This window comes from Schistocerca nitens, unplaced genomic scaffold (genome assembly GCF_023898315.1).
Source record: "Schistocerca nitens isolate TAMUIC-IGC-003100 unplaced genomic scaffold, iqSchNite1.1 HiC_scaffold_468, whole genome shotgun sequence".
NCBI lineage: Eukaryota > Metazoa > Arthropoda > Insecta > Orthoptera > Acrididae > Schistocerca > Schistocerca nitens.
The window spans coordinates 8360236-8376475 of record NW_026046001.1 but is presented as its reverse complement, the minus strand read 5'-3'; the positions used below and the strand labels follow the sequence as shown (position 1 = coordinate 8376475).

The window sequence follows — 16240 nt, the reverse complement described above, 5'->3', positions numbered from 1 at the left end:
GCTGTTCCTGCGCAGCTGTTCCTGCGCAGCTGTTCCTGCGCAGCTGTTCCTGCGCAGCTGTTTCTGCGCAGCTGTTTCTGCGCAGCTGTTCCTGCGCAGCTGTTTCTGCGCAGCTGTTCCTGCGCAGCTGTTCCTGCGCAGCTGTTCCTGCGCAGCTGTACCTGCGCAGCTGTTCCTGCGCAGCTGTTCCTGCGCAGCTGTTCCTGCGCAGCTGTTCCTGCGCAGCTGTTCCTGCGCAGCTGTACCTGCGCAGCTGTTCCTGCGCAGCTGTTCCTGCGCAGCTGTTCCTGCGCAGCTGTTCATGCGCAGCTGTTCCTGCGCAGCTGTTCCTGCGCAGCTGTTCCTGCGCAGCTGTTTCTGCGCAGCTGTTTCTGCGCAGCTGTTTCTGCGCAGCTGTTCCTGCGCAGCTGTTCCTGCGCAGCTGTTCCTGCGCAGCTGTTCCTGCGCAGCTGTTCCTGCGCAGCTGTTCCTGCGCAGCTGTTCCTGCGCAGCTGTTCCTGCGCAGCTGTTCCTGCGCAGCTGTTCCTGCGCAGCTGTTCCTGCGCAGCTGTTTCTGCGCAGCTGTTTCTGCGCAGCTGTTTCTGCGCAGCTGTTTCAGCGCAGCTGTATCTGCGCAGCTGTATCTGCGCAGCTGTTTCTGCGCAGCTGTTTCTGCGCAGCTGCTTCTGCGCAGCTGCTTCTGCGCAGCTGCTTCTGCGCAGCTGCTTCTGCGCAGCTGCTTCTGCGCAGCTGTTTCTGCGCAGCTGTTCCTGCGCAGCTGTTTCTGCGCAGCTGTTTCTGCGCAGCTGTTCCTGCGCAGCTGTTTCTGCGCAGCTGTTTCTGCGCAGCTGTTCCTGCGCAGCTGTTCCTGCGCAGCTGTTTCTGCGCAGCTGTTCCTGCGCAGCTGTTTCTGCGAAGCTGTTTCTGCGCAGCTGTTTCTGCGCAGCTGTTTCTGCGCAGCTGTTCCTGCGCAGCTGTTTCTGCGCAGCTGTTCCTGCGCAGCTGTTCCTGCGCAGCTGTTCCTGCGCACCTGTTTTTGCGCAGCTGTTCCTGCGCAGCTGTTCCTGCGCAGCTGTTCCTGCGCAGCTGTTCCCGCGCACCTATTCTCGCGCAGCTGTTCTCGCGCAGCCGTTTCCGCGCAGCCGTTTCCGCGCAGCCGTTTCCGCGCAGCCGTTTCCGCGCAGCCGCTTCCGCGCAGCCGCTTCTGCGCAGCCGTCTCCGCGCAGCTGTTTCTGATTTTCTGATGAGACTTCACTGCAACAGCATGGGTGACGAACTCCGTACGCGCGCGTGGTCTAGAGATCCTACCACGCGCGTACGGGATTCAACTTTACATGTTCAACTGCCCAAAAAACATTGAACATGGAGGTACGCTCCTGTAACCGGAGGCTATAGAGTGTTTCTGCGCCGCTGTTTCTGCGCCGCTGTTTCTGCGCAGCTGTTTCTGCGCAGCTGTTTCTGCGCAGCTGTTTCTGCGCAGCTGTTTCTGCGCAGCTGTTTCTGCGCAGCTGTTTCTGCGCAGCTTTTTCTGCGCAGCTGTTTCTGCGCAGCTGTTTCTGCGAACCTGTTTCTTCGCAGCTGTTTCTGCGCAGCTGTCTCTGCGCAGCTGTTTCTGCGCAGCTGTTTCTGCGCAGCTGTTTCTGCGCAGCTGTTTCTGCGCAGCTGTTTCTGCGCAGCTGTTTCTGCGCAGCTGTTTCTGCGCAGCTGTTTCTGCGTAGCTGTTCCTGCGCAGCTGTTTCTGCGCAGCTGTTTCTGCGCAGCTGTTTCTGCGCAGCTGTTTCTGCGCAGCTGTTTCTGCGCAGCTGTTCCTGCGCAGCTGTTCCTGCGCAGCTGTTTCTGCGCAGCTGTTTCTGCGCAGCTGTTTCTGCGCAGCTGTTCCTGCGCAGCTGTTTCTGCGCAGCTGTTTCTGCGCAGCTGTTCCTGCGCAGCTGTTCCTGCGCAGCTGTTTCTGCGCCGCTGTTTCTGCGCCGCTGTTTCTGCGCAGCTGTTTCTGCGCAGCTGTTTCTTCGCATCTGTTTCTGCGCAGCTGTTTCTGCGCAGCTGTTTCTGCGCAGCTGTTTCTGCGCAGCTGTTTCTGCGCAGCTGTTTCTGCGCAGCTGTTTCTGCGCAGCTGTTTCTGCGCAGCTGTTTATGCGCAGCTGTAACTGCGCAGATGTCTCTGCGCAGCTGTCTCTGCGCAGCTGTCTCTGCGCAGCTGTTTCTGCGGAGCTGTTTCTGCGCAGCTGTTTCTGCGCAGCTGTTTCTGCACAGCTGTTTCTGCGCAGCTGTTTCTGCGCAGCTGTTTCTGCGCAGCTGTTTCTGCGCAGCTGTTTCTGCGCAGCTGTTTCTGCGCACCTGTTCCTGCGCACCTGTTCCTGCGCACCTGTTCCTGCGCACCTGTTCCTGCGCACCTGTTCCTGCGCACCTGTTCCTGCGCAGCTGTTCCTGCGCAGCTGTTCCTGCGCACCTGCTCCTGCGCACCTGTTCCTGCGCAGCTGTTCCTGCGCACCTGTTCCTCCGCACCTGTTCCTGCGCACCTGTTCCTGCGCACCTGTTCCTGCGCAGCTGTTCCTGCGCAGCTGTTCCTGCGCAGCTGTTCCTGCGCAGCTGTTCATGCGCAGCTGCTCCTGCGCAGCTGTTTCTGCGCAGCTGTTCCTGCGCAGCTGTTTCTGCGCAGCTGTTTCTGCGCAGCTGTTTCTGCGCAGCTGTTTCTGCGCAGCTGTTTCTGCGCAGCTGTTTCTGCGCAGCTGTTTCTGCGCAGCTGTTCCTGCGCAGCTGTTTCTGCGCAGCTGTTTCTGCGCAGCTGTTTCTGCGAAGCTGTTTCTGCGCAGCTGTTTCTGCGCAGCTGTTTCTGCGCAGCTGTTTCTGCGCAGTTGTTTCTGCGCAGTTGTTTCTGCGCAGCTGTTCCTGCGCAGCTGTTTCTGCGCAGCTGTTCCTGCGCAGCTGTTTCTGCGCAGCTGTTCCAGCGCAGCTGTTCCTGCGCAGCTGTTCCTGCGCAGCTGTTCCTGCGCAGCTGTTCCTGCGCAGCTGTTCCTGCGCAGCTGTTCCTGCGCAGCTGTTCCTGCGCAGCTGTTTCTGCGCAGCTGTTTCTGCGCAGCAGTTTCTGCGCAGCAGTTTCTGCACAGCTGTTCCTGCGCAGCTGTTCCTGCACAGCTGTTCCTGCGCAGCTGTTCCTGCGCAGCTGTTCCCGCGCAGCTGTTTCTGCGCAGCTGTTTCTGCGCAGCTGTTTCTGCGCAGCTGTTCCTGCGCAGCTGTTCCTGCACAGCTGCTCCTGCGCAGCTGTTCCTGCGCAGCTGTTCCTGCGCAGCTGTTTCTGCGCAGCTGTTTCTGCGCAGCTGTTCCTGCGCAGCTGTTTCTGCGCAGCTGTTCCTGCGCAGCTGTTCCTGCGCAGCTGCTCCTGCGCAACTGTTCCTGCGCAGCTGTACCTGCGCAGCTGTTCCTGCGCAGCTGTTCCTGCGCAGCTGTTCCTGCGCAGCTGTTCCTGCGCAGCTGTACCTGCGCAGCTGTTCCTGCGCAGCTGTTCCTGCGCAGCTGTTCCTGCGCAGCTGTTCCTGCGCAGCTGTTCCTGCGCAGCTGTTCCTGCGCAGCTGTTTCTGCGCAGCTGTTTCTGCGCAGCTGTTTCTGCGCAGCTGTTTCTGCGCAGCTGTTTCTGCGCAGCTGTTCCTGCGCAGCTGTTCCTGCGCAGCTGTTCCTGCGCAGCTGTTCCTGCGCAGCTGTTCCTGCGCAGCTGTTCCTGCGCAGCTGTTTCTGCGCAGCTGTTCCTGCGCAGCTGTTTCTGCGCAGCTGTTCCTGCGCAGCTGTTCCTGCGCAGCTGTTCCTGCGCAGCTGTTTCTGCGCAGCTGTTTCTGCGCAGCTGTTCCTGCGCAGCTGTTTCTGCGCAGCTGTTTCTGCGCAGCTGTTTCTGCGAAGCTGTTTCTGCGCAGCTGTTTCTGCGCAGCTGTTTCTGCGCAGCTGTTCCTGCGCAGCTGTTTCTGCGCAGCTGTTTCTGCGCAGCAGTTTCTGCGCAGCAGTTTCTGCGCAGCTGTTCCTGCGCAGCTGTTCCTGCGCAGCTGTTCCTGCGCAGCTGTTCCTGCGCAGCTGTTTCTGCGCAGCTGTTTCTGCGCAGCTGTTTCTGCGCAGCTGTTCCTGCGCAGCTGTTCCTGCGCAGCTGTTCCTGCGCAGCTGTTCCTGCGCAGCTGTTTCTGCGCAGCTGTTTCTGCGCAGCTGTTCCTGCGCAGCTGTTTCTGCGCAGCTGTTCCTGCGCAGCTGTTCCTGCGCAGCTGCTCCTGCGCAACTGTTCCTGCGCAGCTGTTCCTGCGCAGCTGTTCCTGCGCAGCTGTTCCTGCGCAGCTGTTTCTGCGCAGCAGTTTCTGCGCAGCAGTTTCTGCGCAGCAGTTTCTGCGCAGCAGTTTCTGCGCAGCTGTTCCTGCGCAGCTGTTCCTGCGCAGCTGTTTCTGCGCAGCAGTTTCTGCGCAGCAGTTTCTGCGCAGCAGTTTCTGCGCAGCTGTTCCTGCGCAGCTGTTCCTGCGCAGCTGTTCCTGCGCAGCTGTTCCTGCGCACCTGTTCCTGCGCAGCTGTTCCTGCGCACCTGTTCCTCCGCACCTGTTCCTGCGCACCTGTTCCTGCGCACCTGTTCCTGCGCAGCTGTTCCTGCGCAGCTGTTCCTGCGCAGCTGTTCCTGCGCAGCTGTTTCTGCGCAGCTGTTCCTGCGCAGCTGTTTCTGCGCAGCTGTTTCTGCGCAGCTGTTTCTGCGCAGCAGTTTCTGCGCAGCTGTTTCTGCGCAGCTGTTCCTGCGCAGCTGTTTCTGCGCAGCTGTTCCTGCGCAGCTGTTCCTGCGCAGCTGTTCCTGCGCAGCTGTTCCTGCGCAGCTGTTTCTGCGCAGCTGTTCCTGCGCAGCTGTTCCTGCGCAGCTGTTCCTGCGCAGCTGTTTCTGCGCAGCAGTTTCTGCGCAGCAGTTTCTGCGCAGCAGTTTCTGCGCAGCAGTTTCTGCGCAGCAGTTTCTGCGCAGCTGTTCCTGCGCAGCTGTTCCTGCGCAGCTGTTTCTGCGCAGCTGTTTCTGCGCAGCAGTTTCTGCGCAGCAGTTTCTGCGCAGCTGTTCCTGCGCAGCTGTTCCTGCGCAGCTGTTCCTGCGCAGCTGTTCCTGCGCACCTGTTCCTGCGCAGCTGTTCCTGCGCACCTGTTCCTCCGCACCTGTTCCTGCGCACCTGTTCCTGCGCACCTGTTCCTGCGCAGCTGTTCCTGCGCAGCTGTTCCTGCGCAGCTGTTCCTGCGCAGCTGTTTCTGCGCAGCTGTTCCTGCGCAGCTGTTTCTGCGCAGCTGTTTCTGCGCAGCTGTTTCTGCGCAGCTGTTTCTGCGCAGCTGTTTCTGCGCAGCTGTTCCTGCGCAGTTGTACCTGCGCAGCTGTTCCTGCGCAGCTGTTCCTGCGCAGCTGTTCCTGCGCAGCTGTTCCTGCGCAGCTGTTTCTGCGCAGCTGTTCCTGCGCAGCTGTTCCTGCGCAGCTGTACCTGCGCAGCTGTTCCTGCGCAGCTGTTCCTGCGCAGCTGTTCCTGCGCAGCTGTTCCTGCGCAGCTGTTCCTGCGCAGCTGTTCCTGCGCAGCTGTTCCTGCGCAGCTGTTCCTGCGCAGCTGTTCCTGCGCAGCTGTTCCTGCGCAGCTGTTCCTGCGCAGCTGTTTCTGCGCAGCTGTTTCTGCGCAGCTGTTTCTGCGCAGCTGTATCTGCGCAGCTGTATCTGCGCAGCTGTTTCTGCGCAGCTGTTTCTGCGCAGCTGCTTCTGCGCAGCTGCTTCTGCGCAGCTGCTTCTGCGCAGCTGCTTCTGCGCAGCTGCTTCTGCGCAGCTGCCTCTGCGCAGCTGCCTCTGCGCAGCTGCTTCTGCGCAGCTGCTTCTGCGCAGCTGCTTCTGCGCAGCTGCTTCTGCGCAGCTGCTTCTGCGCAGCTGCTTCTGCGCAGCTGCTTCTGCGCAGCTGCTTCTGCGCAGCTGCTTCTGCGCAGCTGCCTCTGCGCAGCTGCTTCTGCGCAGCTGCTTCTGCGCAGCTGCTTCTGCGCAGCTGTTTCTGCGCAGCTGTTTCTGCGCAGCCGTTTCTGCGCAGCCTTTTCTGCGCAGCCGTTTCTGCGCAGCCGTTTCTGCGCAGCCGTTTCTGCGCAGCCGTTTCTGCGCAGCCGTTTCTGCGCAGCCGTTTCTGCGCAGCCGTTTCTGCGCAGCCGTTCCAGCGCAGCCGTTTCTGCGAAGCTGTTTCTGCGCAGCTGTTTCTGCGCAGCTGTTTCTGCGCAGCTGTTCCTGCGCAGCTGTTCCTGCGCACCTGTTCCTGCGCACCTGTTTTTGCGCACCTGTTCCTGCGCAGCTGTTCCTGCGCAGCTGTTCCTGCGCAGCTGTTCCTGCGCAGCTGTTCCCGCGCAGCTGTTCCCGCGCACCTGTTCTCGCGCAGCTGTTCTCGCGCAGCCGTTTCCGCGCAGCCGTTTCCGCGCAGCCGTTTCCGCGCAGCCGTTTCCGCGCAGCCGCTTCCGCGCAGCCGCTTCTGCGCAGCCGTCTCCGCGCAGCTGTTTCTGATTTTCTGATGAGACTCACTGCAACAGCATGGGTGACGAACTCCGTACGCGCGCGTGGCCTAGAGATCCTACCACGCGCGTACGGGATTCAACTTTACATGTTCAACTGCCCAAAAAACATTGAACATGGAGGTACGCTCCTGTAACCGGAGGCTATAGAGTGTTTCTGCGCCGCTGTTTCTGCGCCGCTGTTTCTGCGCAGCTGTTTCTGCGCAGCTGTTTCTGCGCAGCTGTTTCTGCGCAGCTGTTTCTGCGCAGCTGTTTCTGCGCAGCTGTTTCTGCGCAGCTGTTTCTGCGCAGCTTTTTCTGCGCAGCTGTTTCTGCGCAGCTGTTTCTGCGCAGCTGTTTCTTCGCAGCTGTTTCTGCGCAGCTGTCTCTGCGCAGCTGTCTCTGCGCAGCTGTTTCTGCGCAGCTGTTTCTGCGCAGCTGTTTCTGCGCAGCTGTTTCTGCGCAGCTGTTTCTGCGCAGCTGTTTCTGCGCAGCTGTTTCTGCGCAGCTGTTTCTGCGTAGCTGTTCCTGCGCAGCTGTTTCTGCGAAGCTGTTTCTGCGCAGCTGTTTCTGCGCAGCTGTTTCTGCGCAGCTGTTTCTGCGCAGCTGTTCCTGCGCAGCTGTTCCTGCGCAGCTGTTTCTGCGCAGCTGTTTCTGCGCAGCTGTTTCTGCGCAGCTGTTTCTGCGCAGCTGTTCCTGCGCAGCTGTTTCTGCGCAGCTGTTTCTGCGCAGCTGTTCCTGCGCAGCTGTTCCTGCGCAGCTGTTTCTGCGCCGCTGTTTCTGCGCCGCTGTTTCTGCGCAGCTGTTTCTGCGCAGCTGTTTCTGCGCAGCTGTTTCTTCGCATCTGTTTCTGCGCAGCTATTTCTGCGCAGCTGTTTCTGCGCAGCTGTTTCTGCGCAGCTGTTTCTGCGCAGCTGTTTCTGCGCAGCTGTTTCTGCGCAGCTGTTTCTGCGCAGCTGTTTCTGCGCAGCTGTAACTGCGCAGATGTCTCTGCGCAGCTGTCTCTGCGCAGCTGTCTCTGCGCAGCTGTTTCTGCGGAGCTGTTTCTGCGCAGCTGTTTCTGCGCAGCTGTTTCTGCGCAGCTGTTACTGCGCAGCTGTTTCTGCGCAGCTGTTTCTGCGCAGCTGTTTCTGCGCAGCTGTTTCTGCGCAGCTGTTTCTGCGCAGCTGTTTCTGCGCAGCTGTTCCTGCGCACCTGTTCCTGCGCACCTGTTCCTGCGCACCTGTTCCTGCGCAGCTGTTCCTGCGCAGCTGTTCCTGCGCAGCTGTTCCTGCGCACCTGCTCCTGCGCACCTGTTCCTGCGCAGCTGTTCCTGCGCACCTGTTCCTCCGCACCTGTTCCTGCGCACCTGTTCCTGCGCACCTGTTCCTGCGCAGCTGTTCCTGCGCAGCTGTTCCTGCGCAGCTGTTCCTGCGCAGCTGTTCCTGCGCAGCTGCTCCTGCGCAGCTGTTTCTGCGCAGCTGTTTCTGCGAAGCTGTTTCTGCGCAGCTGTTTCTGCGCAGCTGTTTCTGCGCAGTTGTTTCTGCGCAGTTGTTTCTGCGCAGCTGTTCCTGCGCAGATGTTTCTGCGCAGCTGTTCCTGCGCAGCTGTTTCTGCGCAGCTGTTCCTGCGCAGCTGTTCCTGCGCAGCTGTTCCTGCGCAGCTGTTCCTGCGCAGCTGTTCCTGCGCAGCTGTTCCTGCGCAGCTGTTTCTGCGCAGCTGTTTCTGCGCAGCAGTTTCTGCGCAGCAGTTTCTGCGCAGCAGTTTCTGCGCAGCTGTTCCTGCGCAGCTGTTCCTGCGCAGCTGTTCCTGCGCAGCTGTTCCTGCGCAGCTGTTTCTGCGCAGCTGTTTCTGCGCAGCTGTTCCTGCGCAGCTGTTCCTGCGCAGCTGTTCCTGCGCAGCTGTTCCTGCGCAGCTGTTCCTGCGCAGCTGTTCCTGCGCAGCTGTTCCTGCGCAGCTGTTTCTGCGCAGCAGTTTCTGCGCAGCAGTTTCTGCGCAGCAGTTTCTGCGCAGCAGTTTCTGCGCAGCTGTTCCTGCGCAGCTGTTCCTGCGCAGCTGTTTCTGCGCAGCAGTTTCTGCGCAGCAGTTTCTGCGCAGCAGTTTCTGCGCAGCTGTTCCTGCGCAGCTGTTCCTGCGCAGCTGTTCCTGCGCAGCTGTTCCTGCGCACCTGTTCCTGCGCACCTGTTCCTCCGCACCTGTTCCTGCGCACCTGTTCCTGCGCACCTGTTCCTGCGCACCTGTTCCTGCGCAGCTGTTCCTGCGCAGCTGTTCCTGCGCAGCTGTTTCTGCGCAGCTGTTCCTGCGCAGCTGTTTCTGCGCAGCTGTTTCTGCGCAGCTGTTTCTGCGCAGCTGTTTCTGCGCAGCTGTTTCTGCGCAGCTGTTTCTGCGCAGCTGTTTCTGCGCAGCTGTTCCTGCACAGCTGTTTCTGCGCAGCTGTTCCTGCGCAGCTGTTCCTGCGCAGCTGTTTCTGCGCAGCTGTTTCTGCGCAGCTGTTCCTGCGCAGCTGTTCCTGCGCAGCTGTTCCTGCGCAGCTGTTCCTGCGCAGCTGTTTCTGCGAAGCTGTTTCTGCGCAGCTGTTTCTGCGCAGCTGTTTCTGCGCAGCTGTTCCTGCGCAGCTGTTTCTGCGCAGTTGTTTCTGCGCAGTTGTTTCTGCGCAGCTGTTCCTGCGCAGCTGTTTCTGCGCAGCTGTTCCTGCGCAGCTGTTTCTGCGCAGCTGTTTCTGCGCAGCTGTTTCTGCGCAGCTGTTCCTGCGCAGCTGTTCCTGCGCAGCTGTTCCTGCGCAGCTGTTTCTGCGCAGCTGTTTCTGCGCAGCAGTTTCTGCGCAGCAGTTTCTGCGCAGCTGTTCCTGCGCAGCTGTTCCTGCGCAGCTGTTCCTGCGCAGCTGTTCCTGCGCAGCTGTTTCTGCGCAGCTGTTTCTGCGCAGCTGTTCCTGCGCAGCTGTTCCTGCGCAGCTGTTCCTGCGCAGCTGTTCCAGCGCAGCTGTTTCTGCGCAGCTGTTCCTGCGCAGCTGTTTCTGCGCAGCTGTTCCTGCGCAGCTGTTCCTGCGCAGCTGTTCCTGCGCAGCTGTTCCTGCGCAGCTGTTCCTGCGCAGCTGTTCCTGCGTAGCTGTTCCTGCGCAGCTGTTCCTGCGCAGCTGTTCCTGCGCAGCTGTTTCTGCGCAGCTGTTTCTGCGCAGCTGCTTCTGCGCAGCTGCTTCTGCGCAGCTGCTTCTGCGCAGCTGCTTCTGCGCAGCTGCTTCTGCGCAGCTGCTTCTGCGCAGCTGCTTCTGCGCAGCTGCTTCTGCGCAGCCGTTTCTGCGCAGCCGTTTCTGCGCAGCCGTTTCTGCGCTGCCGTTTCTGCGCAGCCGTTTCTGCGCAGCCGTTTCTGCGCAGCCGTTCCTGCGCAGCTGTTCCTGCGCAGCTGTTTCTGCGCAGCTGTTCCTGCGCAGCTGTTTCTGCGCAGCTGTTTCTGCGCAGCTGTTCCTGCGCAGCTGTTTCTGCGCAGCTGTTCCTGCGCAGCTGTTCCTGCGCAGCTGTTCCTGCGCAGCTGTTCCTGCGCAGCTGTTCCTGCGCAGCTGTTCCTGCGCAGCTGTTTCTGCGCAGCAGTTTCTGCGCAGCAGTTTCTGCGCAGCAGTTTCTGCGCAGCAGTTTCTGCGCAGCTGTTCCTGCGCAGCTGTTCCTGCGCAGCTGTTTCTGCGCAGCAGTTTCTGCGCAGCAGTTTCTGCGCAGCTGTTCCTGCGCAGCTGTTCCTGCGCAGCTGTTCCTGCGCAGCTGTTCCTGCGCACCTGTTCCTGCGCAGCTGTTCCTGCGCACCTGTTCCTCCGCACCTGTTCCTGCGCACCTGTTCCTGCGCACCTGTTCCTGCGCAGCTGTTCCTGCGCAGCTGTTCCTGCGCAGCTGTTCCTGCGCAGCTGTTTCTGCGCAGCTGTTCCTGCGCAGCTGTTTCTGCGCAGCTGTTTCTGCGCAGCTGTTTCTGCGCAGCTGTTTCTGCGCAGCTGTTTCTGCGCAGCTGTTTCTGCGCAGCTGTTTCTGCGCAGCTGTTTCTGCGCAGCTGTTCCTGCGCAGCTGTTTCTGCGCAGCTGTTCCTGCGCAGCTGTTCCTGCGCAGCTGTTTCTGCGCAGCTGTTTCTGCGCAGCTGTTCCTGCGCAGCTGTTCCTGCGCAGCTGTTTCTGCGCAGCTGTTTCTGCGAAGCTGTTTCTGCGCAGCTGTTTCTGCGCAGCTGTTTCTGCGCAGCTGTTCCTGCGCAGCTGTTTCTGCGCAGTTGTTTCTGCGCAGTTGTTTCTGCGCAGCTGTTTCTGCGCAGCTGTTTCTGCGCAGCTGTTCCTGCGCAGCTGTTTCTGCGCAGCTGTTCCTGCGCAGCTGTTTCTGCGCAGCTGTTCCTGCGCAGCTGTTCCTGCGCAGCTGTTCCTGCGCAGCTGTTCCTGCGCAGCTGTTTCTGCGCAGCTGTTTCTGCGCAGCAGTTTCTGCGCAGCAGTTTCTGCGCAGCTGTTCCTGCGCAGCTGTTCCTGCGCAGCTGTTCCTGCGCAGCTGTTCCTGCGCAGCTGTTTCTGCGCAGCTGTTTCTGCGCAGCTGTTCCTGCGCAGCTGTTCCTGCGCAGCTGTTCCTGCGCAGCTGTTCCTGCGCAGCTGTTCCTGCGCAGCTGTTCCAGCGCAGCTGTTTCTGCGCAGCTGTTCCTGCGCAGCTGTTCCTGCGCAGCTGTTCCTGCGCAGCTGTTCCTGCGCAGCTGTTCCTGCGCAGCTGTTCCTGCGCAGCTGTTCCTGCGCAGCTGTTCCTGCGCAGCTGTTCCTGCGCAGCTGTTCCTGCGCAGCTGTTCCTGCGCAGCTGTTCCTGCGCAGCTGTTCCTGCGCAGCTGTTTCTGCGCAGCTGTTTCTGCGCAGCTGCTTCTGCGCAGCTGCTTCTGCGCAGCTGCTTCTGCGCAGCTGCTTCCGCGCAGCTGCTTCTGCGCAGCTGCTTCTGCGCAGCTGCTTCTGCGCAGCTGCTTCTGCGCAGCTGCTTCTGCGCAGCTGCTTCTGCGCAGCTGCTTCTGCGCAGCCGTTTCTGCGCAGCCGTTTCTGCGCAGCCGTTTCTGCGCTGCCGTTTCTGCGCAGCCGTTTCTGCGCAGCCGTTTCTGCGCAGCCGTTCCTGCGCAGCCGTTCCTGCGCAGCTGTTTCTGCGCAGCTGTTCCTGCGCAGCTGTTTCTGCGCAGCTGTTTCTGCGCAGCTGTTTCTGCGCAGCTGTTTCTGCGCAGCTGTTTCTGCGCAGCTGTTTCTGCGCAGCTGTTTCTGCGCAGCTGTTTCTGCGCAGCTGTTCCTGCGCAGCTGTTTCTGCGCAGCTGTTCCTGCGCAGCTGTTCCTGCGCAGCTGTTTCTGCGCAGCTGTTTCTGCGCAGCTGTTTCTGCGCAGCTGTTCCTGCGCAGCTGTTTCTGCGCAGTTGTTTCTCCGCAGCTGTTTCTGCGCAGCTGTTTCTGCGAAGCTGTTTCTGCGCAGCTGTTTCTGCGCAGCTGTTTCTGCGCAGCTGTTCCTGCGCAGCTGTTTCTGCGCAGTTGTTTCTGCGCAGCTGTTCCTGCGCAGCTGTTTCTGCGCAGTTGTTTCTGCGCAGCTGTTCCTGCGCAGCTGTTCCTGCGCAGCTGTTCCTGCGCAGCTGTTCCTGCGCAGCTGTTCCTGCGCAGCTGTTTCTGCGCAGCAGTTTCTGCGCAGCAGTTTCTGCGCAGCAGTTTCTGCGCAGCAGTTTCTGCGCAGCTGTTCCTGCGCAGCTGTTCCTGCGCAGCTGTTCCTGCGCAGCTGTTCCTGCGCAGCTGTTCCTGCGCAGCTGTTTCTGCGCAGCTGTTCCTGCGCAGCTGTTCCTGCGCAGCTGTTCCTGCGCAGCTGTTCCTGCGCAGCTGTTTCTGCGCAGCTGTTCCTGCGCAGCTGTTCCTGCGCAGCTGTTCCTGCGCAGCTGTTCCTGCGCAGCTGTTCCTGCGCAGCTGTTCCTGCGCAGCTGTTCCTGCGCAGCTGTTCCTGCGCAGCTGTTCCTGCGCAGCTGTTTCTGCGCAGCTGTTTCTGCGCAGCTGCTTCTGCGCAGCTGCTTCTGCGCAGCTGCTTCTGCGCAGCTGCTTCTGCGCAGCTGCTTCTGCGCAGCTGCTTCTGCGCAGCTGCTTCTGCGCAGCTGCTTCTGCGCAGCCGCTTCTGCGCAGCCGCTTCTGCGCAGCCGTTTCTGCGCAGCCGTTTCTGCGCAGCCGTTTCTGCGCAGCCGTTTCTGCGCAGCCGTTTCTGCGCAGCCGCTTCTGCGCAGCCGCTTCTGCGCAGCCGCTTCTGCGCAGCCGCTTCTGCGCAGCCGCTTCTGCGCAGCCGCTTCCGCGCAGCCGCTTCCGCGCAGCCGCTTCCGCGCAGCCGCTTCCGCGCAGCCGCTTCCGCGCAGCCGCTTCCGCGCAGCCGCTTCCGCGCAGCCGTTTCCGCGCAGCCGTTTCCGCGCAGCCGTTTCCGCGCAGCCGCTTCCGCGCAGCCGCTTCCGCGCAGCCGCTTCTGCGCAGCCGCTTCTGCGCAGCCGCTTCTGCGCAGCCGCTTCTGCGCAGCCGCTTCTGCGCAGCCGCTTCTGCGCAGCCGCTTCTGCGCAGTTGTTTCTGCGCAGCTGTTTCTGCGCAGCTGTTTCTGCGCAGCTGCATCTGCGCAGCCGCTTCTGCGCAGCCGCTTCTGCGCAGCCGCTTCTGCGCAGCCGCTTCTGCGCAGCCGTTTCTGCGCAGCTGTTTCTGCGCAGCTGTTTCTGCGCAGCTGTTTCTGCGCAGCTGCATCTGCGCAGCTGTTTCTGCGCAGCCGCTTCTGCGCAGCCGCTTCTGCGCAGCCGCTTCTGCGCAGCCGCTTCTGCGCAGCCGCTTCTGCGCAGCCGCTTCTGCGCAGCCGCTGCTGCGCAGCCGTTTCTGCGCAGCCGTTTCTGCGCAGCCGTTTCTGCGCAGCCGTTTCTGCGCAGCCGCTTCTGCGCAGCCGCTTCTGCGCAGCCGCTTCTGCGCAGGCGCTTCTGCGCAGCCGCTTCTGCGCAGCCGCTTCTGCGCAGCCGCTTCTGCGCAGCCGCTTCTGCGCAGCCGCTTCTGCGCAGCCGCTTCTGCGCAGCCGCTTCTGCGCTGCCGCTTCTGCGCAGCCGCTTGTGCGCAGCCGCTTGTGCGCAGCCGCTTGTGCGCAGCCGCTTCTGCGCAGCCGCTTCTGCGCAGCCGTTTCTGCGCAGCCGCTTCTGCGCAGCCGCTTCTGCGCAGCCGCTTCTGCGCAGCCGCTTCTGCGCAGCCGCTTCTGCGCAGCCGCTTCTGCGCAGCTGTTCCTGCGCAGCCGCTTCTGCGCAGCTGTTTCTGATTTTCTGATGAGACTGCACTGCAACAGCATGGGTGACGAACTCCGTACGCGCGCGTGGTCTAGAGATCCTACCACGCGCGTACGGGATTCAACTTTACATGTTCAACTGCCCAAAAAACATTGAACATGGAGGTACGCTCCTGTAACCGGAGGCTATAGAGTGTTTCTGCGCCGCTGTTTCTGCGCCGCTGTTTCTGCGCAGCTGTTCCTGCGCAGCTGTTCCTGCGCAGCTGTTCCTGCGCAGCTGTTCCTGCGCAGCTGTTCCTGCGCAGCTGTTCCTGCGCAGCTGTTCCTGTGCAGCTGTTCCTGCGCGGCTGTTCCTGCGCGGCTGTTCCTGCGCGGCTGTTTCTGCGCGGCTGATTCTGCGCGGCTGTTTCTGCGAGGCTGTTTCTGCGAGGCTGTTTCTGCGCGGCTGTTTCTGCGCAGCTGTTTCTGCGCAGCTGTTTCTGCGCAGCTGTTCCTGCGCAGCTGTTCCTGCGCAGCTGTTCCTGCGCAGCTGTTCCTGCGCAGCTGTTCCTGCGCACCTGTTCCTGCGCAGCTGTTCCTGCGCAGCTGTTCCTGCGCACCTGTTCCTGCGAACCTGTTCCTGCGCACCTGTACCTGCGCACCTGTTCCTGCGCACCTGTTCCTGCGCACCTGTTCCTGCGCAGCTGTTCCTGCGCAGCTGTTCCCGCGCACCTGTTCCCGCGCACCTGTTCCCGCGCACCTGTTCCCGCGCAGCCGTTCCCGCGCAGCCGTTCCCGCGCAGCCGTTTCCGCGCAGCCATTTCCGCGCAGCCGTTTCCGCGCAGCCGTTTCCGCGCAGCCGCTTCCGCGCAGCCGCTTCTGCGCAGCCGTCTCCGCGCAGCTGTTTCTGATTTTCTGATGAGACTTCACTGCAACAGCATGGGTGACGAACTCCGTACGCGCGCGTGGTCTAGAGATCCTACCACGCGCGTACGGGATTCAACTTTACATGTTCAACTGCCCAAAAAACATTGAACATGGAGGTACGCTCCTGTAACCGGAGGCTATAGAGTGTTTCTGCGCCGCTGTTTCTGCGCAGCTGTTTCTGCGCAGCTGTTTCTGCGCAGCTGTTTCTGCGCAGCTGTTTCTGCGCAGCTGTTTCTGCGCAGCTGTTTCTGCGCAGCTGTTTCTGCGCAGCTGTTTCTGCGCAGCTGTCTCTGCGCAGCTGTCTCTGCGCAGCTGTCTCTGCGCAGCTGTCTCTGCGCAGCTGTTTCTGCGCAGCTGTTTCTGCGCAGCTGTTTCTGCGCAGCTGTTTCTGCGCAGCTGTTTCTGCGCAGCTGTTTCTGCGCAGCTGTTTCTGCGCGGCTGTTTCTGCGCAGCTGTTTCTGCGCAGCTGTTACTGCGCAGCTGTTCCTGCGCACCTGTTCCTGCGCACCTGTTCCTGCGCAGCTGTCCCTGCGCAGCTGTTCCTGCGCAGCTGTTCCTGCGCACCTGTTCCTGCGCAGCTGTTCCTGCGCACCTGTTCCTGCGCACCTGTTCCTGCGCACCTGTTCCTGCGCAGCTGTTCGTGCGCACCTGTTCCTGCGCAGCTGTTCCTGCGCAGCTGTTCCTGCGCACCTGTTCCTGCGCACCTGTTCCTGCGCACCTGTTCCTGCGCAGCTGTTCCTGCGCAGCTGTTCCTGCGCAGCTGTTCCTGCGCAGCTGTTCCTGCGCAGCTGTTCCTGCGCAGCTGCTCCTGCACAGCTGTTCCTGCGCAGCAGCTCCTGCGCAGCTCTTTCTGCGCAGCTGTTCCTGCGCAGCTGTTTCTGCGCAGCTGTTTCTGCGCAGCTGTTTCTGCGCAGCTGTTTCTGCGCAGCTGTTTCTGCGCAGCTGCTTCTGCGCAGCTGTTTCTGCGCAGCTGTTCCTGCGCAGCTGTTTCTGCGAAGCTGTTTCTGCGCAGCTGTTTCTGCGCAGCTGTTTCTGCGCAGCCGTTTCTGCGCAGCCGTTCCTGCGCAGCTGTTTCTGCGCAGCTGTTTCTGCGCAGCTGTTCCTGCGCAGCTGTTTCTGCGCAGCTGTTTCTGCGCAGCTGTTTCTGCGCAGCTGTTCCTGCGCAGCTGTTTCTGCGCAGCTGTTTCTGCGCAGCTGTTTCTGCGCAGCTGTTTCTGCGAAGCTGTTTCTGCGCAGCTGTTTCTGCGCAGCTGTTTCTGCGCAGCTGTTTCTGCGCAGCTGTTCCTGCGCAGCTGTTTCTGCGCAGCTGTTTCTGCGCAGCTGTTTCTGCGCAGCTGTTCCTGCGCAGCTGTTTCTGCGCAGCTGTTTCTGCGCAGCTGTTTCTGCGCAGCTGTTTCTGCGCAGCTGTTCCTGCGCAGCTGTTCCTGCGCAGCTGTTCCTGCGCAGCTGTTTCTGCGCAGCTGTTTCTGCGCAGCTGATCCTGCGCAGCTGTTCCTGCGCAGCTGTTCCTGCGCAGCTGTTTCTGCGCAGCTGTTTCTGCGCAGCTGTTCCTGCGCGGCTGTTCCTGCGCGGCTGTTCCTGCGCGGCTGTTCCTGCGCGGCTGTTCCTGCGCGGCTGTTCCTGCGCGGCTGTTGCTGCGCGGCTGTTG

At 61.5% G+C, this 16240-nt stretch overlaps 1 protein-coding gene across 1 annotated transcript; it reads right to left on the bottom strand.

Moving 5' to 3' along the window:
* Window positions 1–299: 299 nt before the first annotated feature.
* LOC126232350 (uncharacterized) lies at window positions 300–13750 on the bottom strand. The gene is made up of 3 exons (XM_049942626.1): window positions 6579–13750; window positions 1288–6471; window positions 300–1065 (listed from the first exon to the last, which is right to left on the bottom strand). The coding sequence occupies exons 1-3, from the start codon at window positions 13748–13750 to the stop codon at window positions 300–302; spliced, it is 13122 nt and encodes a 4373-aa protein (XP_049798583.1).
* Between the last annotated feature and the right edge of the window lie 2490 nt (window positions 13751–16240).

Excerpts from the sequence above, each read along its gene's own strand:
- LOC126232350 (XM_049942626.1), bottom strand. The coding sequence starts at position 13,750 with ATGCTGTTGCAGTGCAGTCTCATCAGAAAATCAGAAACAGCTGCGCAG. Across the intron at positions 6,472-6,578 it reads TTTTTTGGGCAGTTGAACAT|CTGCGCGGAGACGGCTGCGC; the intron begins GTAAAGTTGAAT and ends AATCAGAAACAG. Across the intron at positions 1,066-1,287 it reads TTGAATCCCGTACGCGCGTG|CTGCGCAGGAACAGCTGCGC; the intron begins GTAGGATCTCTA and ends GCGCGGGAACAG.